At 32.4% G+C, this 25667-nt stretch overlaps 1 protein-coding gene across 2 annotated transcripts; it reads right to left on the reverse strand.

Moving 5' to 3' along the window:
• Positions 1–8359: 8359 nt before the first annotated feature.
• LOC139511238 (tyrosinase-like protein) lies at positions 8360–25437 on the reverse strand. 2 transcript variants are annotated; one of them, XM_071297826.1, is made up of 4 exons: positions 25318–25437; positions 16139–16564; positions 15012–15127; positions 8360–10579 (listed from the first exon to the last, which is right to left on the reverse strand). In XM_071297826.1, the coding sequence occupies exons 2-4, from the start codon at positions 16562–16564 to the stop codon at positions 9160–9162; spliced, it is 1962 nt and encodes a 653-aa protein (XP_071153927.1). In that variant the 5' UTR covers positions 25318–25437; the 3' UTR covers positions 8360–9159. The 2 variants fall into 2 exon arrangements, with proteins under 2 accessions (XP_071153927.1, XP_071153926.1); XM_071297825.1 differs by lacking the exon at positions 25318–25437 and adding an exon at positions 22689–22768.
• Positions 25438–25667: the final 230 nt, after the last annotated feature.

A 25667-nucleotide genomic window follows, 5' to 3' on the forward strand; every position in this document is an offset into this window, starting at 1 on the left:
CCATGCTCGCTGAATAGTTGCGAATTGGTTTCGCACGTAGTTGGAAAAGGAAATAGTGGCCCTTTAACCATTTTAAATGATGGCAATCGTCTAATCCACCTGGAGAAAGGTACACCTAATGATTACATAGAATAATTTGATTATTTAGTAGATACGACAGATGAAAACGCGATAAGTGACGTAAGACGTGGCATTGAAGAGACACGAGACAAGGTGCCCTCGGCACTGCCTCAAAGTTCAGATGAGTTACCTTCTATTCCACCACATTTAACCTACCTATATTAACGTTCAATCGACTCGTTTCAACCTATTTCATTCCAACCATTATAAATAAAGGCAACAGTAGTATACCGCTGTTCAAAAGCGTTTAAAGAACAACATGAAACATATTGATTAACATTTTGAATTTCACTAATTGTTTTTGTATATGCAGCCATATTTGCAAATGTATGTGTTATAGAAATAACCAAATTATTTTTTTTATATTTTAAAATAATTGATAACAAATTCAAGAACATGAAGTCCATTTTTAAAGAATCATTACTTTATTTTCCGAAATTATATAGAATACCTTTAGGACAAACTTGATATTTATACCGTTTTTCCGCCATCTTGAAAATGGCAACCATATTGGATTTTTCAGAGTGGTTCCATGGCTGAAATCAAAGGGTATATAACCAAGAACTACTATGCAAAGTTTCATGCTTTCCTTATCAAGTGAGCAATTCTGACCTATATCTGCACCAATCGGTCGGACTATTTTAACTTTTTTTTTTAACTATTTTCTACGTCTCGGTGATATAACTGTATCAAGCATTACTAAATAAACACAGCATAGATACCAGGATTGAATTTTATATTTACGCCAGACGCAAGTTTCGTCTATAAAAGACACATCAGCGACGCTCGAATAAAAAAAATGTTAAAAAGGTCAATTGAGGTACGAGGTTGAAGAGCATTAGGGACCAAAAAACGGTAATCTATTCCTGGGGTCGAAAAGCCTTAGTATTTAAAAAATTAAAGTTTTGTTAACAGTTAATTTACAGTTATGAACACATCAATGATAACTCAAGTCACTACTGGGCTGGTAATACCCTCGGGGAATTTAAACTGCACAAGCACTAACTGCTTATTAAGGTAGATCATAAGTATATACTTTTTGAGACAGAATTTTCTTATAATTTGCCAAAATGAAGATTTTATTATGCTTTTTTCAAAACTATAATAAAAAGTATGGGTCATCGTGCTATTTTTCAAGCTATGAGTCGTTGCAAATTGCAAAAATTTAGTTAGATTGTTCATGAAAAACATATTTGTTTGCATAAAAAAAATTCTATGGGATAGAATTTTGATATAAATTATGACAAGATAAGTTTTATTATATGTTTTAAGAAAATAAAAGAAAAAATGGTGTCACCGAACTTGTTTTCTTACTACTGAGTCTCAGCTTACTACAACTACAAATAAAACAATTCCCTATTATTCCAGTATGATTTTTTTAATAGAAGAGTTATCTCCCCTTAAATGGCTCATTTGAAAAAATGATTCTAAAAACAAACAAAAATGATATTTGTTTATATATTTTGAAAAATACTATAAATCACCAAGTTTTCTTAATATAAATAAACAGTTTAACCATTAAATTGCAAATCTGTCTCCAAATTTGCAGATTTGGGCAATTAAATAGACCGATTTTGTACTGTGATTGTACAATCCAAGATGGCGGTATACCATGAATCTACCTTAAATCTAAAGAATGCAAAAAATAAAAAATGTATTCATATCTAAATATCAAGAAAAGGATTCTATAACTCGAAATTCATAGTTATCTTTGAGATGTGTCAAATACAGAAATAGAAATATTTATCTTTTTCGACAAACATACGAATGAAAATACTCTTACCATTAAATTCCACACGAAGAGAGACAAATGCGGATAATCTGTCACAGATTGTTATAAATATTAAGATTGGAGTTTGATTGTGGTACCTATTTAGCTAAAAATTAAATTCAAATCGTTTCAACAAGTAAGGGTTGACTAATTCTCAGGTTTCAGATTGGGATAAAAAATAAATTAGTGTGTGCCCTAGTTTCAGGTGATATGATGGAAACAAATTACAAACATTTCTAATATTTATCAGTTCAAAGCCTTCTTAGAACATATTGGTAGACATAATCGTGCACATTATTGTTGATAAGGTTTTCAAATCAATGGAAATTACTTCCCAAAATTATGAAAAAGAATTTGATAATCAGGGTTCCGATACCATCAACATTAGCAATACTTTTCGAACAAAATTCTTTACAGAAGATAATACCCTATCGCTTGAACCTGCTATTTTGTAAACATACACATACATCTTTGTTCAGATAGTTTTACACAAAAATATTTGGGGCCCTTCATAGCTAGCTGTTCGATGTTAGCCAAGGCTCGGTGTTTAAGATCGTTTTTACACATTGGGACTAGGAAAGAGAGTTATCTCATTGGCACTCATATCACATTATCGCATATCTACCAAATATCTATTGCTTCCAAAAAATTTCCTATAAAAGTGTTTGAAAGACCTTTGCACTCAGGGTTGTAACATCCAAACCTTAAATAAACCAAAAATGATATCGTTGAATCCAAATTCTGGTCTTCGTTATCGTGGGGAATTATATTTCAGAAAAATTGTCGGTTTTTCAACGGGTAAAATTGTGCAACCTAATCGATCTACATGTGTTTGTACTCATACTCAATTAAAAAAAGAAAAAAACAAATCATGCTATGTTGTTTAATTTTCAAGATATTGATGATGTCATTTCAGTCAACAATTTACTTCCATTTCACTTAAAACCAAGTCTTTTACTGCAAGAAGAAGATCTACTACATATCATGAATTGTTCCTGAATGTTGACACAGATAAACCTTTTAGTTGCCAACTTCCAATTTTTCGTGAGCTATATATCGTCTGTTCCATTGTCCGGCGTTTACATATCTCGGTTATTATGCTAGTGAATGTTCACACCACAAGGATTTCATAAATAGTGGTATGCTCACAATAACTGCCCAAAAAGAGTCATGATGAAGAACGCATGAAATCCACTCTACATTTAGGTGGGGTTTTTTGACAACATCACGAATTTGTTTTTATTAACACGATATGTCTGTGTCAAGTCACTGCCAAATTATTTTTTGCGGTTTAAGATCCACGTATACCGTGAAGTTAAAAACGCATAATACGCACAAGAATCTATGAATTTTATATTTGAAATCTTTCTCAAGATATGTTTGCACACCAGGTTCGTTTTATAAATAGTTATCAAAGGTACCAGGATTATAATTTAGTACGCCAGACGCGCGTTTCGTCTACATAAGACTCATCAGTGACGCTTATATCAAAATGTTTATAAAGCCAAACAAGTTGACGAGCATTGAGGATATGAAATTCCAAAAAGTTGTGCCAAATACGGCTAAGGTAATCTATGCCTGGGATAAGAAATCCTTAGATTTTCGTAAAATTCAAAGTTTTGAAACAGGAAATTTATACAAATGACCATATTATTGATATTCATGTCAATACCTAAATGTTGACTAATGGGCTGGTGAAACCCTAGGGGACGAAACGTCCACCAGCAGTGGCATCGACACAGTGGTGTAAATAGTTATCAAAGGTACCAGGATTGTAGTTTAGTACGCCAGACGCGCGTTTCGTCTACATAAGACTCATCAGTGACGCTCATATCAAAATATTTATAAAGCTAAACAAGTCCAAAGTTGAAGAGCATTGAGGATCTACAATTCCAAAAAGTTGTGCCAAATACGGCTAAGGTAATCTATGCCAGGGATAAGAAATCCTTAGTTTTTCGTAAAACTCAAAGTTTTGAATACAGGAAATTTATAAAAATTTATAAAAATTTTAAAAAAAAACAGGAAATTTATAAAAATTTATAAAAAATTTATAAAAATGAATCGTGATATACATTTGGTATCTTTCGTAGAAAATATCCTTTCTTCTTTCACAATGCAGCCAGATTATATGGGTTGCGAGCGTCTGTACACGGTGGCGAAATTTATGTAAGCCTCATGTCGGTAGATTAAACCAGAAGACTATAAATATGTTCTGTATCAAAACATTTATCCCAAATTGGTTCACTAACACTATATGTCTGTTTTAAGTCTCTACCAACTTATTTTTGCGGTCTAAGATTCTTAAATATCCGTATAGTCGTTTGATCTAGATTTTTACAATTCCTTCATATTATAGAATGTTACATATTGACTTAATGTGATTTCGCCTAGCGGGTCAAGCAGGCATAGCAGGAAGAACGTACCACATACAGTCTTTCTCCTTTCGGATTAATGCGATTTATGCATTTTTGTTTTTTGTTTTTTGTGGGTTTTTTTCCTTGTATGCTTTTGTTGATTTAACTAGAACATTGATAGACTGCTGTCGCCTAATATCAAACTGGTTTTTAGCCGTTGCTCTTTACAAGGAGGTCTGTGCTTAAATCAACAACATGACTAGTGCCAACTGTCACGTTTATTGAAAATAATATCATTGGTCAAACGACCAGACGATTATCATACTGTAGAATCACATAGACTTGGCCAAATAAGCGAAACAATGAATGTGTTTTTTAATATAACTGCTTTTTGTACTTTTTTGTTAATGTTTATTTGCTTTAAGATTACCACAGTGATGACTGCTGTAACCATATTTTGACTACTTTGCCGATTATGTAAAAAAGAATATGTGGTATGATTGCCAATGAGACAACTGTCCACAAGAGACCGAAATGACACAGACATTAACAACTATTAGTCACCGTACGGCCTTCAACTATGAGCAAAGCCCATACCGCATAGTCAGCTATAAAAGGCCCCGATAAGACAATGTAAAACAATTCAAACGAGAAAACTAACGGCCTTATTTATATAAAAAATGAACGAAAAACAAATATGTAACACATAAACATATGTCTGTTTTGTTCACGCATCGATGTATATACGGAATAACGGAATTTGAAGCGACAATCATACAAGTGAGAGATTATGCGCTATAAAACCAGGTTCAATCCATCATTTTCTACAATTTAAAATGCCTGTACCAAGTCATCAATATGACAGTTGTTTTCCATTCGTTTGATGTAATTTATCATTTGATTTTGCCATTTGATTAGGGACTTTCCGTTTTGAATTTTCCTCGGAGTTCAGTTTTTTTTGTGATTTTACTTTTTTTTAAACTTCATATCATGATCTTCTTTTTTGAGTTTAAATGTCCCTTTGGTATCTTTCGCACCTCATTTGCCCCCCTTTGACAATGATGGTTGATTGAAAACAAAACTTTACGACAACAGACATGATTTCAGCTTTCCAATTGTGAAATTTCCAATTCTAAGTAGCAGCATTCCAGCAGCACCAGCATACGGTGAATATATCTCCCAATTGATACGATATTCCCGTGCTTGAATTTCCTATCATGATTTTCTTCATAGAGGGTTGTTGCTCACAAGGAAGCTATTAAATCAAGAGTGCGAAATGGTGAAGTTTTACGGACGCCATCACGAGTTGGTTTGCTGTTATGGAATATCCGTTTCACAAATGATATCGGATATGTTCCTTACTTCGTAACTACAATCCCCTTCCCTTACATGAATGTGACCTACCGAATTAGACTATTTACCGGATTTGTTATCTTATAAGCAACACGACGGGAATAGGATCTGCTTACCCTTCCGGAGCACCTGATATCACCCGTAGTTTTTTGTGGGGTTCGTGTTTATTCTTTAGTTTTCGATGTTGTGTCATGTGAACTATTGTTTGTCTGTTTGTCTTTTTCATTTTTAGCCATGGCGTTGTCAGTTTATTTTCGATTTATGAGTTTGACTGTCCCTCTGGTATCTTTCGTCCCTCTTTGATAGAGGGTTGCTTCTTACAACGAAGAGATGAAATTGGCGTCATCCCTTTAAATATCGACACAACCAATCACAAGTTGGTTGACCGTTAAGGCATGTCTGTTTCACATATGCCGATCGATGCTTTCCAATTGCCGTGAGCACAATAGCGTCTTATTTACTTTGAATGAAACCAATACTGAGTTAAACTAATAAATGTCTTTGTGAAGAATATGATGATTGCCAAAGATATAGCAGGCTATGATTACCCATTCTTGAATACCGTAGATCGTCCGTCGTTGGGTTCGTGTAGCTCTTTTCTTATATTCTAATTTGTGCTTTGAAGACTGTTGTTTGTCTTTTTTGTGGTTTTCAGGGATTTGAGGGGTTTTGTTTTGTTATATAACTTTTTCAGTCTGTCTTTGGCAATGTATTTGCATTCTGCTTTGTAAGTCGACCTGTAGTGGTGCATCATTATTACCTATCAACAAAAGCTACGCTCAAAACAAAAAAAACAAAAACAGTAAGATGCATCGAAGTCCATCTTTTCGATGATATCATCTGCAGTGTATTTTTATTATGGGTCTTCAAATTTTAAAATTCGGTATAAAAAAAACGTTTAATAAGAGAATGTGGTCAATGTTTCAAAAGAGAAAAATATCTTTAAATGTTTTACCATGAAATTGTTCACTTAAATTACTGTGGATTCCTGTATTTTCGTGGATATTTAATTTCGTGGTTTTAACCTTATATGCATTTAAACCAATAGAAACTTTGAACTGCGTTGAACAATAAAATTCATGGTTCACGAAATCCACAATTGGTATGCAACGAATTTTAATGAATCCAAAGTATATTATGCACTGTAACGTAATTCCTACGTGTGTTACATTAAAAAATGAAGAAAAACATATTGGACGTACTATCATTTATATAAGTGCTTCGTGAATATTAATTGAAAAATGAATATCATACATTTATATTTTTTTTTAATTGATAATATCAATTGAAATACATTTAATCCATAAAACTTTGGGGTTTTTTTTAAATGTAATTCCATTATATTTACATATCGCAGTATAATTTTGGATCGTAAAACGAAAGTTTACCCTAAATATCTGTGTAATTTACCTATAAGACATATTATAACTTTGCCTCAGACGAAGTTTTGGTTCTGATTTTTACTTCAGATTTATCATTCATACATAATGTGTCATAATTCATTATAATCTTGACGTCATCTGAGAACATTTAAAAAGAACTTAATAATTTTTTTTTTAAATAAGAAGATGAAGTATGATTGCCAATTTGACTACTCTCCATGGCCCCAGGAAACAAAATGGCATAGTTAACAAACAAGGCTCACAATAAACTCATCATAGATATCTGGATTTAAATTTGATATTTACGCCACACGCGCGTTTCAGCCTTCAACAAAGTTCTCAGGTTCAAAACGTAAGATTAAATCGCAGAATACATACAAAAAGCTGCTATGCATTGTTGAAACTTTCTTTAGATATATTTCAGACCCGGTCCGTTTTATAAATACAAGAAATACATCTGAATAAAAATGCCCTTTCTTCTCTCATCAAACAACCAGCCTATACGGGTTGTGAACGTATCGAGACGATGACAAAAATTAAGTTTACCTCATGTCGATATATTTAACAAGAATCCTATAATATGTTCTGTGACAAAAACACTTATTAAAGAAACCAGAAATATAGTTTGATACGCGTACGCCAGAAGTGTCTCTCGTCTACACATGACTCAACAGTGGCGCTCGGATCAAAACAAATTGAAGTCCAAATCAAAAACAACATTGAAGTGCAAACACATTTGGAAATTCCGAAAGTTGATAAAATTTGTGTATACAAGTAGCACGAAATAAAAGGAGAAACGTTTTACAATGGTCAAGGTCATAAACTTTCGTTGTTGGATACTTTATTCGTTCTTCTAAGGGAAACCGAATTGTTTATATATGTGTGAATAGCCAACTTGAATATAGTCATAATGTTCATCAATTATATGGTTATAGTTCTTGTTCAATTTTATGTATTTTGAACTTTCTAAATCAGAAGTTTAAACTTAGCAATAAGCACATTGTACACATTTCAATGAATTTATGGATTTATAAAAGAACTGGTTGTTTTTAATATTTCATCGAGAATTCATTCCGTGTGCAATGGTGAGTTCGCTGAAATTATATAAACTAAGCAATGTATCCGGATCTGATAAATTAACGTGTCAAGAGTTAAACTTGAAATTGCTAAAAATCAGCAGTTGCACTGTTACCGTGGATATCTTGTCGAAATAACCTATACATGAACCATGCCCCTATCATTTGTAAAAACAAATAATACTGGATGTACTTTTATCTTTTTTGAATGACGCTTTTTTTATTTAGATACACTTCTAGTACCGCAGTGAATAAAAGAAAAAGATAAAAATGTTTTCCACAAAAGATCTTCGAACGCAAGAATTTATTATATGTGCTTTTATTACCCCAGAAAAAAAGACTATACCATGACCAGAATGCAAGACGATGGATATTCAAACATCAATCTGAGAAATAAGACGTCACAGAAAATCTGTAGACTAAGATGATCTGAGGGCTTCATTAATACCTGTTACTCATATATAAAAAGTTTTATAAAAAAGGATAAGCAAAATCAGTAAGGTGGAAAATATACGTGGACCTCTGTGACAAAGATTGTTAATAGCTGTCAAACAAATCATGAGCATTTGAAAATACGTCCTTAAAATATAAACAACACAATGCAAACTATTCTCATTAATCGCTGTCTGATTTTTTGAACAACTTTGAACATACATTAACCTATTTTGGGATAACAAATATTTACAGATGATGAATGTGTTCATCAACTTGCATATCACCGTCCCAATAATAAGACAAGTGTTCAATAACAGCTAATACGACTTAATCAGGAAATTACTACAAATAATTGATGATAAAGTTAACAATTGAATTTAGTATATACACACCAATTTTAGAACAGTCACCAAAGGGTGCAATTGATAAAACTGTTGAGGACGTCATTAGATGTGATGAAATCGAATGTATTAACCGTCGTTACTGTCATTCAATAATATGTAAATATTTGCAACATTCTTTTTCAATATTTTTTTTCTGAATCTAAAAATTTAGTTGTTTTTTTTGGCGCTTTAATAGCAAAAATATGAAACCATAACCTTTTTGTTTTTGTCCAGACGTTCTTTGACTACAAACACGTAGGTTGTATTATTAACGGTTGTATTTTCTCAATATGTCGGAACCTTCATTCCTGGAAATCGACCTCTGAATCCATTTGGCTGCAGGAAATTTATTTTGGCACCAGCACCCACGACTGTTAACCCAGGACCTAGATCTATTACTGCTCCAGGACCCACTGGCATTCTGTGAATATGGTTTGGTGATATAAAAGGATTAACCAGTTGGTTCACCCTGATGTTTGAATTGATTCCATGTTGATTGTTTAAATTCATTGGTATGAAAGAGTTCGACATAACATTTGTATCAACATGCATTATTGATGGACCATTCATTCTGCCGGAAACGTCATATAGTCGGTCCCCATTTCTCATCATTTGTGGAAGATCTATTCTCAAACTTGTATCAACATTCATCATTGATGGCATGTTCATTCTACCAGCGGATTCTGACTGTCCGTTCCCATTTGTCATCATTTGTGGCCGATTCATTTGTCTGTTCATATTTCCCATCATTGTCATCATTTTAGATCTCTCGTCCATACTTCCTGTCATCATCATGTTATTATAATTCAATGTAACAGAATCCATACGAACACGCATGTCTCTGTTGTAGAACGGAAATGGTCTGGTATTTTGATTGTTGTTCCTCATTCCATTGTTCATCATTCCATTATTCATCATTTCGTTGTTCATCATTCCATTATTCATCATTTCGTTGTTCATCATTCCATTATTCATCATTTCGTTGTTCATCATTCCATTGTTCATTGCCATATCCATAGCTTCTTCCGGTTGTCCAGCAAACTCTCTTGGGTCTCTTCTTCTGCTTACACATACCCTTTTTTCGTCACAATACAGATCTTGACTGCCTGCACATGTTGGACAATGTGGTTGAGGATCGTATTTCACCATGTTTGCTATCTTATCTGAATAACCATCATTGTTATAATATCCTCTAAGGCCGACCGATACCTCGTTTATATCTTGAAACGTTACGTTTGCTGGTTGTTCAAAAGTATCAGTAGCTGGATCGATACCACGAGTGATTTGTTGTTTTCTAAACAATTCCCATATAAAGTCTACAAAGGCATGATGACAGAAAAAAACTGGGTCATGGGGACTAGATTCCAAGTTATTCATAACACCATCAACCCAGATATGTACACTGTTATGTTGTCCCTCAACTGAAGCTTGCATATCTGCCATTGGTTCAGAAATTTGTTGTAGTCTAAATTTTGACAAAAGCATGTTAACTCCGGGTTTGTTATACAACGCACCATCACTTCCAATGTTTCGAAACAGTTTTCCGAGAGGTGTGTCGAAATTAGCAAATGGACCTGTCCTCACCATACCATAACCATTCCCAAAATATCTGGCTGTCCATAGAATGGATTCCACAGGATCCTCCATTTCATAGTCAATGGTAGAGTCCCAATAAGGAATTGGTGTGCCAAGTGCAGATTCCATTCTGAAATCGAAAAAAAAAGAAAATCATGGTTTTAAGAGTTCAATAAAAATTTGATCGCAAAACTTAATGAATTCGAAAAGCTTGATATCAAACAGAATGGTTTCCAAAAACAACTCTGTGGTCGTGAATTTGAAACGAACTATTTTTTTATCAAATTAGTTAAGTATATTCTAATTCAAATTGAGATGGAAAATACTCTTTTTGATATCAACTATATAGTATACCAGTTTTGTTTTCAGCTAATGGACATAGTGACGGTACCAGTTTTATTACTAAAGATGCGAATTTCGAGAATAAAAATTCCTTTAGTAATACTCTAGGCCAAAATATATTTTATAGTCTAAATCATAAATCTAAAGTATATCAAGTAACAATAAAGAGATGATCGATGATGTGAAAACCGTTCAACCCCAAAAAAATGTTTTGCTTTTGATATTTCATGACCTATGCATACATTTTAATTTCAAATCAAGTAAAAGCCTGCCTTCGGATTTTCTCGCTGTGTTGAGGACCAATTGTTGGCCTAAGGCTGTTATATGCTCTTTGGTCAGGATGTTGTCTCTTTAACATATTCCCCATTTCCATTCTCAATTTTATGTGAATATATACAGCTGGGTTTTTACTGCCTTTTTCTTTATTCATTACACATGTATGTGTAATCACTATATTTATCATGATTAAATGTCTGTCCGATCGGATGCCAATTGCTGTCATTATAGGTCTATGTTTTCAGATTTTATTTCTCTATTTAGTCTGATGTCAGTTTAATAGTCCAGAGATTGTTTTTTTCTAGATGAAAATGTATATTTCCTCAATTTCATGTCAAATGATATTCCTTGCTATCCTATTTCAAAAAAATGACTAGATTGTTGTTATTGACAAAAAAAAAATGCGTTTTTCTTCATTTAAGGATGTTCGCTTGTCATGTTTCGGAATTTTTGTCAGATTTTCGGAATCTTCTGGTTTTATCCATTGGAATGCCTTAGAAACATTTGCCCACTGTCCTCCGTTTTTCTTTTTATAAATCTTTTACATGTATAATGATAAGCCATCTGTGAAAGTCTAATAAAATTTTGATTATTTTCTAATAGTTTTTGAGAACTTAAACTTATCTATGATAAAGCTAAGAAAAGTCAAGAGAGAACATTTTCCCGCCAAAATTGCAATAGCTAATATCTCGAAAACAAGCACATTCACCTATAAATATATTTCTTTCTTTTGATTCCTTTCTTAAACCCCTATCAATATAAAGTAGTATTTTTAAAAGCTTATTATTTTGAAACTGAGAAGCGAACTCCCTTAATAACGTCAGTCGCTAATATAACAAGTGATGGATCAGAAAATTTCTGAAATAATACAAATGTAATATTCATTGCATTTTCCTTTCACTATAAAGGTTATATAGTAAATACGTCCTTTTATATAACTTAATATTCATGATAGCAAAAATTATCATATTTACAGTACTCAACTTTTATGTGTTAAATAAAACGCTTATTCAATATGATTATGATAAATTATGATGAAATGTAATAATGTAACCTCATTCACTTTGATAATATGAATTATAATTGTCCTTTTGTAGTATTTGATTCAAATTTGTAGATATAGATTGATTATCCCCTCGAAGATATATAGGGGCGAGCATTTGATTTCTTGGGGTGAGAAGGGTTTTATACAGACATAGTATTCATTTCTATCTATTTGAAGGTCGGTTTATTTTGTTCCAGTTTGAACACCCTTAATTCCTGCATTTATTTTATTTATTTATTTTGGGGGGGGGAGAATATTTATTTGTTTTCATATTTAAGGCTAGTATATTCATTTAAAAATTCTTCAGCCTCAATATAAAGCTACTTTAATTAAATGTTATTTATAGTATCAGGTCTAAATAAAGGCAACAGTAGTATACCGCTGTTCAAACTCATAAATCCATGGACAAAAAACAAAATCGGGGTAACAAACTAAAACTGACGGAAACGCATAAATATAAGAGGAGAACAACGACACAACACTACAATGTAACTATCACACACAGAAACTGACCAAGCATCAGACAAAATCCCACGAGAATAACAAATATAACATCAAAACAAAATACATGAATTTGGGATAGACAAGTACCGTGACACGTCTTATCGCAATGTTTTCTAACAAATTAAATGTTATTTATAGTATCAGGTCTAACAAATTATACTGATCTTTCAGCATGTTCGTGTACTTCTATATAGTAAAAAAATAAGGCGAAAAGCAATTGAAATTTTAAAAACTATTGGACATTTGAACTACTTACAATTAATTTTTAAAAGAAAGACAGACAATAAAAAATCAATATTTTTACACAAAATGTTAGAGAGAAAAAGTAGCCCTACTAAACTCAATCTTATTCTTAATGACGTTAGTTTGATACTCATAGAACGATTACCAATTAAAAATAAATAATTTGGTTGAACGCGATGAAGGGAGGTAAATTTTGACTACAAATTGAAAGTAAAAGATGATCTAAGTTTTGACAGACATTTGGTGTGCAACCGGTTACTTTCGAACTATTAATAAAAGGTTTCAAAGCATCAAATACGTACGTACAAAAGGAAACTCTCCCTACCCGGATGTGATTAACGTTTCATTAAAACCGGATTGGATTACGTATACCTTTTGGGTCCTCAATGCTCTTCAACCTTGTACTTCTTATGTAGACAAAACGCGCGTCTGGTGTATTAAATTATAATCCTGGTACATTTGATAACTATTAAAGTGTGAATGCACTTGTCAAGATCACAACGATAGATAGATTATCTTATTTTATAGGTATGATGAAAAAGAGAGGCGAAAAATACACTGAAAACGTCATGTCTAAAACATGTCAACAGACAAACAGCAGTAGACCTAACAAACATAGAAAACTAAACACTGAGCCTAGGATTGTCATGTGGTAAATAAACTCATCAAAGATATCAGGATTAAAATTGTATATTACACCAGACGCGTGTTTCGTCTACAAAAGACTCATCAGTGACACTCGAATCAAAACATGTTTTAAAAGGCCAAATAAAGTACGAATTGAAGATCATTGAGGACAAAAAATTCCTAAAAAGTTTTGTCAAATACAGTTAAGGTAATCTATTCCTGAGGTAGAAAAGCCTTAGTTTTTCAAAAATTCAAAGTTTTGTTAACAGTTAATTTATAATTAGATGATTATTTTGGCGAAAAACAAAAGATGTCAATTTGGAACAATGAAAATAATGACTGATTAATTTTATCAAACCACCCAACTACAAATGTCCCTCATACTCCTTATTTTTGTTTAAAGACAATCATAATTGCTTTGATAATTACACATAAAATATCATGATATATTCATATATGGCTTATGATTATCTAAATTTAGAAAAAAACATTTATCATTTCATAGATCAATCATCTTTACCAACATTTTTCTTTCACAAATTAGCCACGATGCGTTTTTTACGGACTTCGATAACAAGGCTTCATCTTACATAAAAACTTTTTATGCAGAGTTTCAGGAAGACAACTGAATACTACACAAATTTAGAAAAATGTTTGATCGAGACGAAGTATCGTTCTCTCAACTCACCAGTGATAGGGTTTTTTGGTGGGATATATTAGACACCTGTAGAGTCGTTCGGTCAGTTATTTTAATTGTAGATCATTTATATGTTTTGGACTTAAGTATGACGTCCATTTTCACTGAACTAGTACACATTTATATATATCGGCCAGCTATGACTCTATTCCGATGTGGGATTTTCTCGCTGCGTTGAAGACCCATTGGGGGCCTCCGACTGCTATCTGCTTTTTGGTCGGATTGTTGTCTCTTTGAGATATTCTCCATTTGCATTCTCAATTTTATTACTTATGTTCTATCCCAATCGTGACATTTTAAAGCAGTTGGGATTTGAATGGTGGGTGAGATATGTATAGGTTGACAGACCTACGCCATAGATGTCCCCGATATAGATCCTTTTAGAATTCGTGCAGATCCAACGGTTCTTTGTGTGTTTGACCTGATTTATCTCTCTGTAATTGATTTGGGAGATTTTGATATCAGTAAAATACTGCTGCCCTTATTTTATGAAAGCATTTAAATTCACCGTATCACTTTTGAAAACGACGCGCCTATTGACTGTTCAGTAATTATAAAGGCCAACATATTTGAAAAATACAAACCGTTATATAAAAAGTTAACATAAACGTCAAGGAGGACAAAATCTACCTGTAAAAAGAATTAAAACTACGCATGTGGGAGATGCTATACATAAATATCCCATTGGGGATAACATGATAAACAACTGAGAAAAGTTGATACTTATCTTCTTTTTTAAGATAAACCATCTTAATTTGTTAGTGTAAACGGTCTATATATAGACTCACACCTTTCTCTTATTACTTACTAATGATTTATTGAACTTACAATATCAAGTATAATCTGTGCCATGGTAGAAAGTTTGGTCCATCATGGGCGTTGATTACCGCTATTGAATGAATGTCTGCAAGGACATCATATTTACTTCTTCCATTATGGGTTATCTACAATATAAGAACAATGTAATTCTTAACTGTCTAAATTAAGAACAAATTAATAAAACGACTCCTAGAAGGCAAATTACAATTTTAACATAACCCAGATGTCTATACAATGTGTCAAGCAGTCAGTTGTCCCAAATCTTTAAAATTGATATGAGTAGTTAACAAAAACAATCACAAATCTGTTGATCGTTTCTTTACTTAAAATACCTCCTTTTTTTGCAAGTCCCTGTATTAAATGAAACAAGGCTGGTCTAGACATTTAAACCTTACTATTGAAATAAAACTGAAAATGCCTTGACAAAATACGATTGACAAGGATAGGATAAATACTAATCTTCAAAACACGACATAGAAAACTAAAGACTGAGCAACGCCAACCTGGTACAGTGTGTGGAAATGTCTTCTTGACGATTATCTGTTGCCCTCTAGTTGCGGTTTGTCTGATTTTTTAGTGTAGTCCCATTGACGAAAACTCAATATCAAAGCGTGTTTTTATACCAGCATTAAGTTATGAAATGGAAATAAAGCTTATAAATCGTATGCGTCCGAAGCACTTATCAGGAACGCCTAAATTATACTTTGAATATTCTAAAAGGTTTAATTAACGTCTAATTTCAACAAGAATATATTGCATTGGCAAAAAACAATCTACGTCATGTGAACACGCAAATAAGACAAATCATAACAAAAAACTGTAAAATCGCCAGAATTAATAGGGAATTGAACACTTGAACAGCGAAACGTACTCAAAATATGTGTTGTGGATACCCATAAAGATAAGAAGACGTGACATCATTGTCAATGATACAGCTCGATAACAGACTAAATGATAAAATTAAACAATTATAAGTCACCGGTAGTCCTTCAACGATGAGCAAACCCTTTACCGTATAGTAAGGTATCAATGGATTTGAATTGACAAATGTGAACTAGTCTCATCCGGTGATCAGGTGCCATACATCGTGATTGATTTATAATTATTTTTCGGTAATTTTGTTTTCAATTACTTACCGTTTCATACTTCAGCCGTCTAACATTTCTCGCATAATTTTGCCAGTGTTGGTATGGTGCAGCTCTTACTTCACGTCTCAATCTCCTTGGAAATAATCCAACGTCCCTCTTATGTCTGAGCTTATTTAACTGAGCAGCATTGTTTATGACTTTCCTGAAAACGGATTTGATATAGTTCTGTTCGTCGCGTGTCATGTTCCTTGCCCATCTATGCGTATGGTCAACTGAAATGAATCCATCCAAGCACCTGCTCTGTACGGCTTGTACTACATACTTAGGAGTGCTTGGATTGACTATCATATCAGTACATTCTGCGAAGGTTTTAGGGAAGGCAAATGATGATCCTTGCTTGTACAAGTTGTTGGTTGTTCTGCAGCTAACATAAGTTAGAAACAGAGTCACCACATACACGTAGAGTTTGCACATCTGTAAAATAAATTAAGATTGGTCATTGTTAATATCATTGACTTCTAATCATTGCTCTACTATATTTCTATGAAATCTTATGTTGTACTCATTTAATTGCTAAATGCTTGATTCTAAATCGGTGAATATTCTTATATTATCCTAAGTGTGTGCTTCTTCGCATAAAGTCCATTTTAAAGTATTTGTATAGATGGAGTAATTTAAAATCTAAAATTTGTGTTTTATATAAATCAAATTATCTCTGGTTTAGCATATTGCCATTTCAGTGTTTGCTCTTATCTTTAGGGTTGTTCGTTTTGCCTTTTACTTTTTGAATGTCTAAAATGCTATTCCGGCAACAGTTTCGTCCCCGAGGGTATCACCAGCCCAGTAGTCAGCACTTCGGTGTTGACATGAATATCAATTATATGGTCATTTTTATAAATTTTCTGTTTACAAAACTTTGAATTATTCGAAAAACTAAGGATTTTCTTACCCCAGGAGTAGATTACCTTAGCCGTATTTGGCACAACTTTTTGGAATTTTGGGTCCTCAATGCTCTTCAACTTTGTATTTGTTTGGCTTTTTAACTATTTTGATCTGAGCGTCACTGATGAGTCTTATGTAGACGAAACGCGCGTCTGGCGTATAAAATTATAATCCTGGTACTTTTGATAACTATTTACACCACTGGGTCGATGCCACTGCTGGTGGACGTTTCGTCCCCGAGGGTATCACCAGCCCAGTAGTCAGCACTTCGGTGTTGACATGAATATCAATTATATGGTCATTTTTATAAATTTTCTGTTTACAAAACTTTGAATTATTCGAAAAACTAAGGATTTTCTTACCCCAGGAGTAGATTACCTTAGCCGTATTTGGCACAACTTTTTGGAATTTTGGGTCCTCAATGCTCTTCAACTTTGTATTTGTTTGGCTTTTTAACTATTTTGATCTGAGCGTCACTGATGAGTCTTATGTAGACGAAACGCGCGTCTGGCGTATAAAATTATAATCCTGGTACTTTTGATAACTATTTACACCACTGGGTCGATGCCACTGCTGGTGGACGTTTCGTCCCCGAGGGTATCACCAGCCCAGTAGTCAGCACTTCGGTGTTGACATGAATATCAATTATATGGTCATTTTTATAAATTTTCTGTTTACAAAACTTTGAATTATTCGAAAAACTAAGGATTTTCTTACCCCAGGAGTAGATTACCTTAGCCGTATTTGGCACAACTTTTTGGAATTTTGGGTCCTCAATGCTCTTCAACTTTGTATTTGTTTGGCTTTTTAACTATTTTGATCTGAGCGTCACTGATGAGTCTTATGTAGACGAAACGCGCGTCTGGCGTATAAAATTATAATCCTGGTACTTTTGATAACTATTTACACCACTGGGTCGATGCCACTGCTGGTGGACGTTTCGTCCCCGAGGGTATCACCAGCCCAGTAGTCAGCACTTCGGTGTTGACATGAATATCAATTATATGGTCATTTTTATAAATTTTCTGTTTACAAAACTTTGAATTATTCGAAAAACTAAGGATTTTCTTACCCCAGGAGTAGATTACCTTAGCCGTATTTGGCACAACTTTTTGGAATTTTGGGTCCTCAATGCTCTTCAACTTTGTATTTGTTTGGCTTTTTAACTATTTTGATCTGAGCGTCACTGATGAGTCTTATGTAGACGAAACGCGCGTCTGGCGTATAAAATTATAATCCTGGTACTTTTGATAACTATTTACACCACTGGGTCGATGCCACTGCTGGTGGACGTTTCGTCCCCGAGGGTATCACCAGCCCAGTAGTCAGCACTTCGGTGTTGACATGAATATCAATTATATGGTCATTTTTATAAATTTTCTGTTTACAAAACTTTGAATTATTCGAAAAACTAAGGATTTTCTTACCCCAGGAGTAGATTACCTTAGCCGTATTTGGCACAACTTTTTGGAATTTTGGGTCCTCAATGCTCTTCAACTTTGTATTTGTTTGGCTTTTTAACTATTTTGATCTGAGCGTCACTGATGAGTCTTATGTAGACGAAACGCGCGTCTGGCGTATAAAATTATAATCCTGGTACTTTTGATAACTATTTACTGACAACTTTTTCATGAAAAAGTTAAAAAACTGGCTTATAAATATACATGAATACGGTGATTTGTTGGGGTTTAATAGTTAATAATTAATTTGCCATTCCATGTGCTTTACCAATTCATATACTAGTACCCTATCAATATATTTCATTGGAGTACCCTTCCGAAGCACCTAAGATCATCCAACAATTCAATGGGTTTATGTTGCTTAGTTTTAGGTTTTCTATGATGTGTTTATGTGTGTTACAGAACTAAATCAAATCTAGTATATTTCGTCCCTCTTATTCAATTATCTATATTTGTATGCATATTTGCTAAAATACTTTAGAATAAACTGCCATGAATTTAAGCATAACGAAAACAAGATGTATTTTAAATTGGAAAAAAAAACATAAATAACCAGCTATTCTGTAAATTTGCTTCATTGAGTATTAATTCCAAATCAGTATTTCCAAAAACTGTTCTCTTTTAAATTTGTGTTTACAATTATCTCGTTGCTTTTGCCTTCTCACCAGATAGTTGTTCTCTGCATTTCTGTTTTCGCCTTTTTTAACACATTTACAATTGTATACTCAACCCATTATTTACCAAATATATGTTATCTCCTTTTATAAAGATACTAAATCAAAACTTGCTTTTATGCTGAATCAAATACTAGTATTTGATTGTACTTATTAGATACGTAGATATATACTACAGGCATAAGATACCAAACGTACATGACGAAAGAAAACTGACAATGTCAAAAATAGAAAACAACGAATAGACAACACATCAACAAAACAGTAGAAAAAAAACTGAGCAACAGGTACCCCCATGTGGTGCATATTGAATTAAGATTTTTCATATTACAAAATTTAGGTGGACAAGATTCCAAAACCAAACTGTATGCTTCGGAAAAAGGCGAGATTTCCGCTATCATTATCGCACTTTGGGATAATAAGAGAGGCAAACAAAAAGGGAAAAAAATCTTGCGTTTCTGCACTTTCCATTATCGGCTTTCAAACATAAACTCATCAAACATGTCAAAAATCAGGTGATTATGAACGGTACAAGCTTTTAATATCTATCGGCCATACTAAAATCAATACTTGATGTTATTTTAGTTTGATAAATGGCTACACTCGTCACTTGCATCAGTTGTTTTACAAACTATACAAAAAATAATTGTTTTGAAGTGATAGCTTTATCGATGTGCATTTGTCATTTTGTTAAACCGCTCCTGTTTTAAGTAATCGCTCTTTACCTTAACTTTTGAAGACATAAAGACAAAGACATTTTTTTCAATTAACTCTAAAAGAATTCAACAGCCTCTTCGTTTTTGTTCAATGGTATCTGATAAACTTCTTGAAAGCATTAAATCATAAAGTATTGATGTTTTGGGATACAGATATAATTAGGCAGGAACTAAAAATCATAATTCTAATTTCAAGTTACTTTGTTTGAATGTTGGTAAAAAAAAATATGTTGGATCAATGTACATGGGGACTAAATATTACAGGCTATAAACATCACAGATATGCATGAAACTATAAGATGCTACAAATTAAAATTAAAAATAGTTTGGTAAAAAGAAAAATAAGTTCAAATATGAAAATGTTGAAACAAATACTTTTTCGCTGAATAGTTCTCTTCTAACAAATAATTATTGGAAGAACACAAGACCTTGTTGAAAAGTATATCTATTTCAACTTGACAAATAGTACACGATGTTCTTGAAGTATAGATGCTAGGTACTGACGCTACTTATCACCTTGATAACGTCTTTTATTTGAGAATTAATTATAAGTAAATTATTTATACTTTTATTGATAAATCTATTTTTGGCAATATCCTTTTACGTGGCTATGTACTTATACTTCTGTCATTGTGTTATTGCACTCTTGTAATTTTTTGTATTCTTGTCTTTCGTATTTACTTAATATGTGGTTTGTCTATATGCCTTTTGGTTTTCTTTGTTTATATATTTTTTTGTTTTCATAGGGTTAATATTATAACACAATGCTAAATGTTGTTCTCCTATTTTTGATATTGTTACCTATTATGTTTGTTTGATTTGTTCAAACATCGTTGTTAAAATATTGGAATTTGATGCGACTGTCATGCAAGTTCATTGTTTATCTAGCTTTAAAACAAGGTTTAATCTATTTTTACATAACAAAATGCCTGTATCAGATCAGGACTATGACAGTTGTCATCCATTCGTTTGTTGTGTTTGAGCTTTTGAATTTTCCATTTAATAAGGGACTTTCCGTTTGACTTCCCTCGGAGGTACTTTAGTTGATTTAATTTTGACCCATTGGAAACCCTGAATTGGTAACTAAAAAAGAAAATTGAATTCTTCAATTTATTTGGGCCAAAGATAATAGTTTAAATTAGCATACCATTCTTTTGTATTATTCATGTTTATATATATTTCATTTCATACTGGATTTGAAAATGTCTGAATTTCAATTTGTGTATTCAAGTCAGAGTTGTCAAAGTATGATGCCAGTTGTTTACCGATGTTCTAAAATCAAGGGGACAAACAAGAAATGACGTAAACAGATGAATTTAAGGTGGATGGAAAGTACAAACATTAAGCTATGCTACCGTAGTAACCATTATGCTATACTGTGTGACGTTATTTGTATTTGCATTAGCCATCACGACGATTAAACATATAAAGAAAACAAAACGCATTTATTGAGATTCTTCAACAGATGGGGCTTTAAAATTAAAATCCATAGAATTTTTTAATAATTTGTCAAAACAACGATTTTATAGCGGTATACTACTGTTGCTTTTTTTTATTGACACGTTTTTTCAAAATATGATTTAATAGTTATCAAAGGTACCAGGATTATAATTGTGTACGCCAGACGCGCGGTTCGTCTACATAAGATTCATCAGTGACGCTCATATCAAAATAGTTATTAAGCCAAACAATTACAAAGTTGAAGAGGAAAACTTTGCTCATTTGAAAAAATGATTCTAAAAACAAACAAAAATGACATTTGATTATATATTTTGAATAATTCTATGAATCACCAAGTTTTCTTAATATAAATAAACAGTTTAACCATTAAATAGCAAATCATTCTGTCTCCAAATTTGCAAATTTTGGCAAATAACTAGACCGATTTTGTACTGTGATTGTACAATCCAAGATGGCGGTATACCATGAATCTACCTTAAATCTAAAGAATACAAAAAATAAAATATGTACTCATATCTAAATATCAAGAAAAGGATTCTATAACTCTAAATCCATAGTTATCTTTGAGATATGTCAAATACAGAAATAGAAATATTTATCTTTTTCAACAAATTCTAATTTTTGTAAACAGAAAATTTATAAAAACGACCACATAATTGATATTCAGGTCAACACCGAAGTGCTGACTACTGGGCTGGTGATACCCTCGCGGCGAAAATGTCCACCAGCAGTGGCTTCGACCCAGTGGTGTAAATAGAGTATGTAAAATAAAAGTATAAAAAATACCCTTGTATGGCAAAGTTAAAAATAATGAATCAAACAAAAACATTGTGCTTTTAAGACATATGAACATGGTCTATGACTGCCAATGAGTTAATTATCCAACAGGAGAGACAAAAAGACCAGAAAATGAATCCGAATATAGGTAATATTTCGGCCTTCAATGAGAGCGAAAGATTGCCTACGCTTAAACAAACAGACTGAAAAATGTGAATCAATGCACAAGAAAACTAAGTCAGATTTATGCTAAATTCAATAAACAAAATTTGAATATGACAGACACATAAAAACGACAACACTTGAAATACCAAATTGGGACGTTGGAATTTATTTTGAATTTTACAAGTTCTTAAATAATTCTACTAGATTTTCAGTATTATTATAATTACTCATCAGAGATATCATAAATGATATATTGTTACATTGATTTTGTTCTGTTCGATTAAGGTAAATTTTAAATATGTACAAAATTTTATTTAAATATGCTAGAATATTAAAAATAATATGTATTTAACAATGATTAAAAGGTGAAAATAACATATGTATATGAAATATAAATGCTTACTTTTTTATGTGCTACTCCAGTTGAATGCTCGTACCTTCCTTATTTGAATGACAGTTAGACATGTTCCCAGATAAAAAAAAGTTAAATTGTATAATATATGATACATCTTCATAAAAATTACAAGCTTTTAAAGGAAATAAAATTCATGAAGCAGTAAATAGTTGTCATTACTAAAGGGAAAAGTTAATAATCTTGAGATCTCTTCTCTCTATAAATACTATAAATTATTTGAATTTTTTTAAATACTCAGGCTTTCTACCTCAGGCATAGATTATCTTAGCTGTATTTGGCAACACTTTTAGGAATTTTGAATCTCAATGCTCTTCAACTTCGTACTTTATTTGGCTTTTTTCAACTTTTTTGGATTCGAGCATCACTGATGAGTCTTTTGTAGACAAAACGGGCGTCTGGCGTATATATAAAATTTAGTCCTGGTATCTATGATGAGTTTATTTAGCAAATGAAACTTAATCTTTTATTTACAGATTCATTTTCATATTTAAATAGGATTTTAGAAAATAATAGTAAATGTTTAATAACCACCCAAAGATTTGTTTTAATTGCTTGATATGTTTTCAGTCACATAAAGATATAAAAAAAAAGTTAATTCGAATTTCTAATTGATTATGAGCGTTAAGCAAACATCATACAATGTTAAAATATAATAATTCAACTTTGGATGTAACGCGTCTTCTGATAGGCTGGCAGTGTTTTGTCTATCAGCTCATAGATATAATTGTGTCATGTGAACGTGACGTCATCAACGTTTTTCATGATTCACTCGGCATAAAATAGAATTTAGAATTAAATTATAAGGAATAACTGTATTTTTTATTTCTATTCGAAAGAAAATCATAAATGTGGTGCACACGTGTTATTCGGTGTACACCACATTTTTTATGTTATTTCTTCATAAGCAGATAAAATATTACAGTCTTTCCTGACATCAAAGACACTACTTAATTGTTACATGTAGCAGTGAAAGTGTGGACTGATTACATTCATTGTTTACATTTCTACAAAAATATTGTTTCAATTCTTTTATAATTGGTAGCCCAAAAGTTTTCAGGTATCCATTGATGAAGAAAGATACCTTTTCTAAGTTGTGCAACCTGTCCCGTTTATTATTTTGTGTTCTAAATGTTTGATCTCGATCATGTGCATGTTTTATTTTGATGCTTTTAAATCAATAAACCTTCTAACTATAACAAACATACGATTATCATTTAATTAACACATCATTGAATGAATATATCTTAAACCTCTAGCAGCAAATAATTTAACATATAATGCATCTTGTATCTAGAATGGGTTATGGAATACTTGACCTTGACATACGTTATGAAATATCAGAACTAAAATATTTCGAATGTCCATATGTCAAAATAAACATTAAATGTATCATGAAAGGACATTGTACTAAGACATTAACAAAATGCAGAATATGTTGTAAGAAACCATTTGTGACGGTCAACGTCTTCTTTATTGTTGTTTACCTTTTGACCTTTATATTGTCATCTTTATTTGGTGACTGTGGATACAACTTAAATGATGATAATAAAAGCTTAGAATTTATATGCGTTCACACAAAATGTAACATCTAACAATCGTTAATAATAGTGATTTTACGGCATTGAAAAAATCTGGATCAACTAATTAAAAGCATCTTGTAACACTTTTTCTTTCTTATCGTATATCCATCCAGCTTTACAAGATGTTTTAATCTATAGGGAAAGGAATATAAGCGAAATGATGAATCTGTTAAATAGTTCTCCTTATTTGAATAAATGTGTAACGTGTAACCGGGCGGGGACGTTTAGGTATTTTTATCCTCGGGTTCGTACCAGTTTCCTGGGATTTGAAAAGCAATTCAAAAGTTCTAAAGTCAATAAAAAGTTTACACTATCATTATCAAATATGAAACAAATACTATACTACATAAAACGAATTTCAACACCTATAAACCTAACCCGAACCTGTTGAATTAAAACTGTTTAAAAACCTTTCAGTCCTACTGTTTGAAACTATAGTCTGAAACCTAAATGTATGGAACTGGTTTGTAACCTAAATGTATGAAACTGATCTGAAGCCTAAATGTATGGAACGTGTCTGAAACCTAAATGTGTATATGAAACTGGTCAGACGGTTTGGAACTATTTTCTGAAACCTAAATGTTTGGAACTGGTCTGAAACCTAAATGTTTGAAACTGGTCAGACGGTTTGGAATTATTGTCTGAAACCTAAATGTTAAAAACGGGACTAAACCTTAATGTATCAAACCGGCTGAAACCTGAATGTATAAAACGGGGCTGAACCGAAATATATCAAACGGGCTGATACCTGAATAAAACGAATGTATGGAAACTATTCAAACTGTTGTAAACTTTCGACGTATGAAACTTTATTAAAATATATTTATAAAACTGTTGGAACAGGGTAGCACTAAGGTATGGTTTAACGGCAAACACTCACTGCAATAGTGAGAGATGTGGAACGCAAAACCTTAGCACTAACCCTGTTTATACAACTTCTACGGAACCGAAACTATCTATATTTTCTCAACAGGTTTCAAACACTCCACTTTGTTTGACAAATCCTGCTACTCGTCTTTAAATATTAATGGTCCTACCTTTTTATTCTTCTTCTTTTTACTACGTCTCCAATAAGAATGACAACTTCTGAATAGTACCCACTATTTATACTTAGAACGCGGACCTCGAAGAGAGCACCCTAGCAACAACTGTACAGGTAAAGCGTCTGATAGCAACCAAGGATAAAGGGATGATTTTAGATACAGTTTTCAACGATAATAAGATTAAATGGGAAACTCATTGAGATATCGGAAAATATATAACTGTAGAAATATTATAATATTCTTAAACTGTAAATTCGTAACACTTGTATATCATGAATCAGCACTATATGACATCTTTTTAACAAGTTGTAATAAAAAAAATAGGTTATTATCAAACCATATAT

The sequence above is a fragment of the Mytilus edulis genome, chromosome 2 (assembly GCF_963676685.1).
Source record: "Mytilus edulis chromosome 2, xbMytEdul2.2, whole genome shotgun sequence".
Classification (NCBI taxonomy): Eukaryota; Metazoa; Mollusca; class Bivalvia; order Mytilida; family Mytilidae; genus Mytilus; species Mytilus edulis.